Here is a 7,920-nt window from a genome sequence, read left to right as displayed (position 1 = left end):
CTCTTCCAGACATTCGCCAAGCTCCGGCAGGTGCCCCGGCTGTTCGGGGAGGTGCTGGGGGTGATCTGTCGCCCCGCGGCCGAGGCGCTCAGGCTGCCTGTGCTGTCCGCGGGCCCCGCTGCTGTGCTCCGCGAGTGCCTCCCGGATCTGCCCCCGAGTCAGGTCCTGGACGCCTGGGCCCTCATCCTGGAGAGCTTCCAGTCTCTGGTCCTGCCTGATTTGCGGGGTGACATGGACATGGCCCTGAAGTCCCTGTCACTGAGCTCGCTGCTGCACTGTGTCATGGTCCACGCGCGGAGCCTGGATGGCGACTCGCCCCTGCCCGTGGTCAGGCGCATGCGGCGCACCATGGACGAGACGCTGCGGGGCCTCGTGAAGCCCTTGCTGGACCTCCTCTGCAAGCCCTGGCCCTCGGTGCCCGAGCCCTGGCGACAGAGGGTCGGTGACTCTGCGCTCCTGCTCGCCCACACCTGGGCCCAGGTGGACACTGTGCTGGGCTTGAGCTGCGACCCGTACCGCTCTGAGCCCAGGGCCCTCGTGGGCACCACCCCGGAACCCTCGAGCCTCCCCCCGCTGCTCCCGGGCGTGGAGGCCAGGCAGTGGAAGGAGATAGAGGAGTTTGCGGCCCAGTCCGACTCCCTCGGCAGGTACTGCTTGGAGCAGCTCCACCTGCAGAGGATGAAAAACACCTTGCTGCAAGCGAGCGCCCAGTCTGAAGAAGCCCTCCTCGCTCTGAGGCGCGATGCCGCCTACATCCTGGGCTCCGGGAGAGCGAGCCTGACCCGGGGGACCACGGCCTCCTGGGACGGCCAGGTGGGGACAGTGAGTGCGCTCACCTACCCCGTCGCCCACTGGCACTTGGTCATGTCCAATATCACCATCTTAGCATCCTATCTTTGTCCAGACGACCTGCGGTATCTGGCCGGCGTCCTGCTGAGAACTTTGCCAACGAGCAAAGCCCAGGAAGGCCCGGCGGCGGAGCAGCCAGACATCACACTTGAAGAAATATCGAAGGCCGTCCTTCACAGCCCTCTCCTGCCCGAAATGCAGGCCCTCCACTCTGCGCTCTTCCTGCGCGTGACCGCGAGCTGCGCCGGCATCCTGTGTGCCGGCGCCCGGGGGGGCCCTGCTCTTCTCCGCCAGCAGCTGCCCTGGCTTTCTGAAGGGGATTATGCGGTCGTGGCTCATGGGGAAAGCAGATTTCCAAAGGTCGGATCTGAAGGTGTAGAGCCGAGGGGAGAAATCGCCCAAAACTTACTCTCCTTGGCCAGGGGTGACTCCCCCGTCCAGCTGGAGGGAGAGCAGCTGGAGAGCATTCTTCGGCTTTTGGAGGTTCTTTCTGCTCTGCAGCTGGACAGCCTCCCGCCCCCCTCCCACGTGCATTGTGTTCTCCTGCTGCTGTCCCTGGCCAGCACCGTGCTGGGCAGTTCTTGCTCCCCCTCGCTGACCCTCAGGTTCTTGATGACGTGCTACCGGCTTCTCGGTTACCTGCAGAGAGGGAAGAGCGCCCAGTCGGTGCTCAGGGTCATGTACGTTAGCGATGTCTTTGAGATCACGCTGACCTCCTTGTTCAAAGCCAGTAGGAGGTTTATTGTGGACGTGGACGACCCCTCTTGGCTGGAATTCCTCCAGGTGGTGGGGACGTTCTTAGAACAGCCACTGCAGGTGCTCCTCCAGAGGAAGCTCAGCCCGGGGCTCAATTTTGGGAAAATCCTTGCGTTCCTCTCGAGGTCCCAGCTGTGCCCTGAAGCAGCTCCAGGCACATGGTCGGAAGATCAGACACCTCTGGGCCAGCAGCTCCTTCTGGTGTCCTTAACCAAGCTGTGCCAGGTGCTGGGGCCGTTGGTCAAGGAGCAGAAGCAGCACGAGGCCCCGGAAGCATCGCGCGAGCTATTGGAGGCGGCCGTGCTGCAGGCGGGGGCCGTGCTCCAGCTCTGCGCCGCCCGCAGGGCCCGGGGCTGCCGCCTCCCGCCGCCCGTCCTCTCGTCGGTCGCCTCGCTCTTGGAGGCCGATGTGGCCCTGTGCTCCGGGCTCGGCGGGACGGACCACGTGCTGCTGCCCCATGCCGCCCTCTACCAGGCCGTCTACTCTCAGATCCTGTCGGAGTTGCCGGCTCTAGCAGGAGACACCCCATCTCTCCAGGCAGCTGTGCAGTTTTTGACTCTGTTCTTTTTAGTCCCAGAACTGCACCCCCAGAAGGAGTCTGTGTTTACCTCCGTGTTTCAATCTGTGAGAAAAGTCCTTGCAGGTGAGACGTTTTCTCTTGAGCTGGCTCTGTACTGGGGAGCTTTTGGTGAGAGGTCGCTAAGCGGCAGCCAGGTGAGTTGCTCCCCCTCTCCTTTTTGGAGCAGGTCTGCATTTCCGAAGGCACCGCACAATGACCTGGGAGAAACTCTCCCTCCCCGGAGTTCGTTTCCGGCGTCTGCCTTCTCTGCACCTGTAAGCAGTTACCTCCACAGTTGTTTTACCTGCTTTTTAGACAAACAGCAGCCTTTAGGTATATTGTTTTGCACTTCAGTTTTTCACTTATTTTGGAGATTGTTCTAGTTTATAGTTTTGAACCACTCTTCTCTGTTTTAGCCTTTTTCTGTCCTGGCCCCAGAGGTCAACATAGATAGTTTCATCTTTATTCGTAGGCCCTTCAGTATCAGATCTTCAGCGCCATCAGTGGACTTCAGAAAGGTAAAGTCTGCCAACTTTTCAAAACTCCAAGTGACTTAATTTATAGGGAACCTCATAAAATTCCTTGAGGGCAGGATATCGTCCCGCAGGTCTCAGTGTGGTACCAGGCGTCGTGGGGCTGTGGGTGCTGATTGGACAGAGGCTCAGCCTGTGATGTCATCGCAGTGTTGTAGTCGGATGTCACCCTTGCAGGCCAGCTAATCAGGACTGAAAACCCAGCCGGTGTCTTCATTCTCTCCAGCAGGACAGTCACTTCCTGCTGTCCCCGAGGTCAGAGGTTAGCAGGCTAGGGTCCGTCCCTAACTTGAGCTCATCAAGGTGGCACTGTTCCCAGTTGGCGTGGGTCCATTTTCTTCTTGTTTGGTTGGTACTGAGGTGGAGGCTAGTTAGGGTAGTCCTCTGAGTTGGGGCTGGGGAGTCTGCCAGCCTAGCCCAGCCATCACAGCACACACAGGTGTTCTCTGGGCCCCTGTAGGAAGCAAGGCCGCCTGGGCCAAGGCCAGGGCTGGGATGCTGTAACCTGAAGGACACTCTGCTGCCCCCCTTTCTGATCTGCCCTGGTTGTGGATTGACTGAAAGACTTCGGTCTCATGTGTTCTGTCTCACCCTGTCAGCTACTGTCTTAGGGAATGGTGTCACCTTCGTAACGGGGGCTGAAATTCAGTCCTCTGTTAACACTGGTTAGAGCATTCTAAACGAACGTCCTAAGATATGGCCCCAGGTGGGCCGAAGCTCTGACCCCCCCTGCCCCTTCGTTAGACAGAATGCAGTGTCCCCCTTTATCCCTGCAACCCCCTGCAGAACGCAGTGTCCACCTTTATCCCTGCAATGGAGGTGGCCCCTAAGTCCTAACTGTGTGTCCTTGGACAGGTGGTACCTTTGACTTTGGGGGCAGAGCCGCGGTCGGGGGTGAGGCCAGCCATCCCACTGCTCCCCCAGACCTCAAGCCTGAGCACTGCCCCAGGGCCCAGACCTCAGGCACCTGAGCTGCTAGACTGGGCCTAGAGAAGGGACCAGGGTGGTGGGAGGTCTGGAGCAAAGGCCAAGGGGGGAGTGGCCCAAGGCTTTGGGCTGGGAGAGGGAGGGTTAAGGTGACCACCTGGGTCCTCGGGGGTGATTCAGGTAGGTTTCAGCTCAGAAAAATGAGCATTTGTAAGAAATGCTCTCTGACAGGGGAAACAGCTGCCTCAGTTCAATTATAAGAACCCGTCAGTTTTAAAAACACTTCATATATATGTGGAACTGTGTCCCTCTCTGGAGATGAATGAGCTGTTGATTTTGACTTGTCTAATTTAGTAAACAGATATTCACACAAGTTACCTGAGTCACAGGGTGAGGAAAGGCTCTGAAATGACCAGAGCGGTGGATTGTGCAGGCAGGCGAGGCCTCCGCCATGGGAGGTGGGTGAAGGGAGGGTGGGTAAGGTGGCCGTGCTGACACTCATCTTCCCAGGGATGGGAGTCTGCGGTGCCCTTTCTTTGATTTGCCAACCGCAGGAGTTGGTGCTGTTCTACCCATTTCACGGATGAGGGAATTGAGGCCCAGAGAGGTCCTGCATCCAGGATCTTACAGTTTATGGAACACTTGGACCTAGATGTTCTCTCTCGAAGCCTTGGTCCCGCCCGCGCCCCGTAAGCAAAGACTGGGGCGTAGGAGTGTCTTCTGCAGTGTGGGATAGTCTGCTGGCTGGAACGGGGCTGGAAAGTTACTCTGGAGTCAGATTGTAAAGGGCCCTGAACTCCCTAACCATGGGCTCTCTGATGAAACCTGGGGACACTGGGTTTACTTCAGAAGGCTGTCCTGCATTAAGTGGGAACAACTGGGTGACTGCAGCGGGCAGTCCCCACAAGCTTGGGGTTCTTTCCATCTCTTCAACATCCCCGTCTGTGTAAAAGCACCACCCCACGCCTGTGCCCCTATTCATTGCATAAAAGAATATAACAAAGTAGAAAAAGAGTATAAAGAAAGTGCCTGTCACCTGTCTCCCGTGGTCCAGAGACAAGCCCTGCTGGGCATCATCTTCCTCCTTATTCTCTCGGGCTTTTCTTCGGGCTGGGTGCAGGGCACAGGTGCCGCGGGCAGGGCACAGGTGCCGGGTTCAGGACACAGGTGCCAGGTGCAGGGCACAGGTACCGGATGCAGGGCACAGGTGCCGCGGACAGGGCATAGGTGCTGGTTCAGGCCACAAGTGCCGTGGGCAGGGCACAGGTGCCGGGTGCAGGGCACAGGTGCCGCGGGCAGGGCACAAGTGCCGGGTTCAGGCCACAAGTGCCGTGGGCAGGGCACAGGTGCCGCGGGCAGGGCACAGGTGCCGCGGGCAGGGCACAGGTGCCACGGGCAGGGCCCAGGTGCCAGGTGCAGGGCACAGGTGCCATGGGCAGGGCACAGGTGCCGGGTGCAGGGCACAGGTGCCGCGGGCAGGGCACAGGTGCCACGGGCAGGGCCCAGGTGCCATGGGCAGGGCCCAGGTGCCGCGGGCAGGGCCCAGGTGCTGCGGGCAGGGCGCAGGTGCCGCGGGCAGGGCACAGATAATGCAGGCAGGGCACAGGTGCCATGGACAGAGCACAAGTGCTGGGTGTGAGAGGGTGGTGTCATGCTGTGAATGTGCCCTGCAGTTTTGACCTGCACCATGACCGTTTCTGTGTCCCTGAGATGCTGACCTTTAGCAGCTGTACACCATTTCACCTGCCCCTTGTCTATCACAGCAGTTTTGTTTTCCTCGCAGATCCTGCGATTCCGGTTCAGGTAGTTGAGGAGATAGAGCCTCATTTGGGAGCCTTGTTCACCCAAATGTTAGAGGTTGGGACGACAGAGGACTTCCGGATGGCGCTGCAGAGTATCCTCCAGGGACTGGACATCAGTAACACGTGGAGAGCAGATCTGCAGGTGGGTTGCTCCTTTCTCTCTTGCGTGGCAGCACGTAAGTGATATGGGCTTCAATGGGAAAAGTTACTTGCAGTGCGGTGTCAGCGCTGAAACTAAACAAACGTGCAAAATCAATCTGTACTCGTATACTGACACGTAAAAAGTTACATTCACATCCATTGTGTGAGACCTCTCACATCGTACTTCTGCTTTTACTTGGTTTGGTCACATAGCCTGGGTCCCATTTGAGGCTCTTTCAGGGTGACGAGCTGCCCTTTGGTCCTTAGACCCCTAGTCTGTTTGGTAGTTGCTAACGAAGCCCCTCACTCCCGCTCAGCCTGTGTGTCTGGGAGCCTCTGCACGGAGCGGATGTGCTTGAGTTTGGTCCCCTGAACGGCCCTGAGTGCCGGACCGGCCAGAGGCTGTCCCTGCTCACACAGGCAGAGGAAGGCCGGGAGCTCACTGTCTGGGCCCAGGGTGGCGGCCCAGGCCTTTTGGTTCTGAGCTTTCTCTGCCATATGAGTGGCTTCTTGACTGCTGGTGATAATCGGCACCCAGGAGCCGGGTTTTGCCTTGGGTGGGAGGAGAGCTGGAGAGGGCAGATTGGGGGCAGCAGGGAGGACTCACAGCTCCTCTGTGTGAGCGCGAGGCCCATCTCTGCTGCCACCCTCCTCCCTCTGGAAGTGTGCACGGTGCGTGTGCAGCACGATGGGCTCAGCTTTGAGAAGGCCTCTGGGCTTCCCTTCAGCAAGCCAGGGGAGACAAACCATAAACTTCTACGTAAGCCCGTCAGATGGTCAGAGGAGACTCGTGGAGGAGGTGAGGCTTTGGGTGGGGCTGGGGGGCGTTGCTATGGAAACAGGGAGGGGCTAGCGCGTGCACAGCGCAGTGAGCGCAGGTGAGTGCCAGGAGATGGGGGCATGGGGGTGCCGGTCAGCAGACCCACAGTGGGGAGACACACAGAGCTCGGGCTGGGGGGGTTGTGGTCAGAGGGAGCAAAGGGCAGAAGCCAGGATTTCGTGGTGTGGGCTCTGCAGCGTTAGGGGCAGGAGGAAGGGGCCAGTGGATGAAGCGGATGCTGAGAGATGCCCAGCACGGGTCACTGAGTCCCTTCCCCTCCCTTCCCATGGTCGGAAACCGTCACCTGTCATCCTGGCACCTGGTCTAATTGTCGCACGTTGTCCGTGTTTCCTTTCACCCCTAGGCACGTGCCGTTCTCGCGGGTGAGTTACAGCAGCCTCCTCTTCCGACGCCACCTTGACGAGACGGGCCTCTGATTAGATCGCCGTGGCCTCTTTTGTTTTACTGTCCTGGCACGTTTACGTGTTCAATTTAGTGAGACGCTACAGAGAAGGCCCTTCCTCTGCCACAGTCTGCTCACCTTGTTCATTTTTTCCCGCAGGTGACATGAAGGGCACCACGCTCAGCACTTGACCCAAGCTGGGTCTCGTCCCTGCCGCAGCACAGGGCTCTAACGGGCTCTGCTTTGTCGCAGCGCCAGTGACCAGCCTGCTTCCCGAGCTGGGCTTCCCCAGAGAGGCTGGCTCCTCCGACTGTTGAGTGTTTTTCCTTGTCCCCTAGGCTGTTTTGTCGGCTGTGACGTTGGTCAAGCTGCTCTTGCACTGCCCATTTGGTGGCGAGAAGGCCAGTTTGTTCTGGCGTGCGTGCCCACAGATGGTCATGGCTCTAATGGTGAGTACCTCTGGGTTGTGCGGCCCCCTGCCCCTGCCTTTCACATACAGACGGGGCGGCGCTTCTGCTTCTGTCACGCTCTGGTTTTATTATGCAGAGTGTGTTTTCGGGGGCGTGTCCTGAAGATGGCTGTAACCACATTGCTTTTCTGTCTGGGTGTCCAGGCAGCACCTCTGTCTGGTTGCACACGTAGTGTCATCAGTAGATGTGATGTGAAGGCCCTTGGGAGTCAGAAAGCATTCGTGGTCTGTAATGGAAGGAACATGGTGCCCACAGGAGGCTTCCATTTAAATTAGATGACAGGAGAAGGAGTCCCGGGCCTCTCTGTGTCCACACGAAATTCTGTGGGCAGTTTAGTGCATTCATTCATGTGTAGGAATATGTGTGTTTAAGTGACGATTCAGTGAGAAAAAAAATGGGTCTAGACTAGGATAGTAACGTTGCAGATAGACGATTGTTAATCCCATGCAGATGTTAAATTTTGGCATGTGTGAACATACACAGTAGTCACATGACTTTTTGTTTCATTAGAACAAAAGCCTGGTTCCGGTGGGCGCTGTCTGTGTTCCTGCCCTCAAAAGAGTCTGGTGTCAAAAAATAATAATAATAAAGGGGGCTTCCCTGGTGGCGCAGTGGTTGAGAGTCCGCCTGCCGATGCAGGGGACACGGGGTCGTGCCCCA

At 58.2% G+C, this 7,920-nt stretch overlaps 1 protein-coding gene across 1 annotated transcript in view; it reads left to right on the top strand.

The window, feature by feature from the left end:
* URB2 (URB2 ribosome biogenesis homolog) overlaps positions 1-7,920 on the top strand; it is a 23,008-nt gene that overhangs the window by 4,483 nt on the left and 10,605 nt on the right. Inside the window, exons 4-6 of the mRNA XM_007445874.1 lie at positions 1-2,248; positions 5,408-5,568; positions 7,129-7,239. The exon at positions 1-2,248 is cut by the window's left edge and continues 1 nt beyond it. Of these exons, the coding sequence (XP_007445936.1) occupies positions 1-2,248; positions 5,408-5,568; positions 7,129-7,239 (2,520 nt within the window). The remainder of the gene's footprint in view (positions 2,249-5,407; positions 5,569-7,128; positions 7,240-7,920) is intronic.

The sequence above is a fragment of the Lipotes vexillifer genome, unplaced genomic scaffold, assembly GCF_000442215.2.
Source record: "Lipotes vexillifer unplaced genomic scaffold, Lipotes_vexillifer_v1.1 scaffold3135, whole genome shotgun sequence".
In the NCBI taxonomy this organism is placed as follows: domain Eukaryota; kingdom Metazoa; phylum Chordata; class Mammalia; order Artiodactyla; family Lipotidae; genus Lipotes; species Lipotes vexillifer.
The sequence above is the reverse complement of the archived record's forward strand: the minus strand, read 5'-3'. Positions and strand labels throughout refer to the sequence as shown.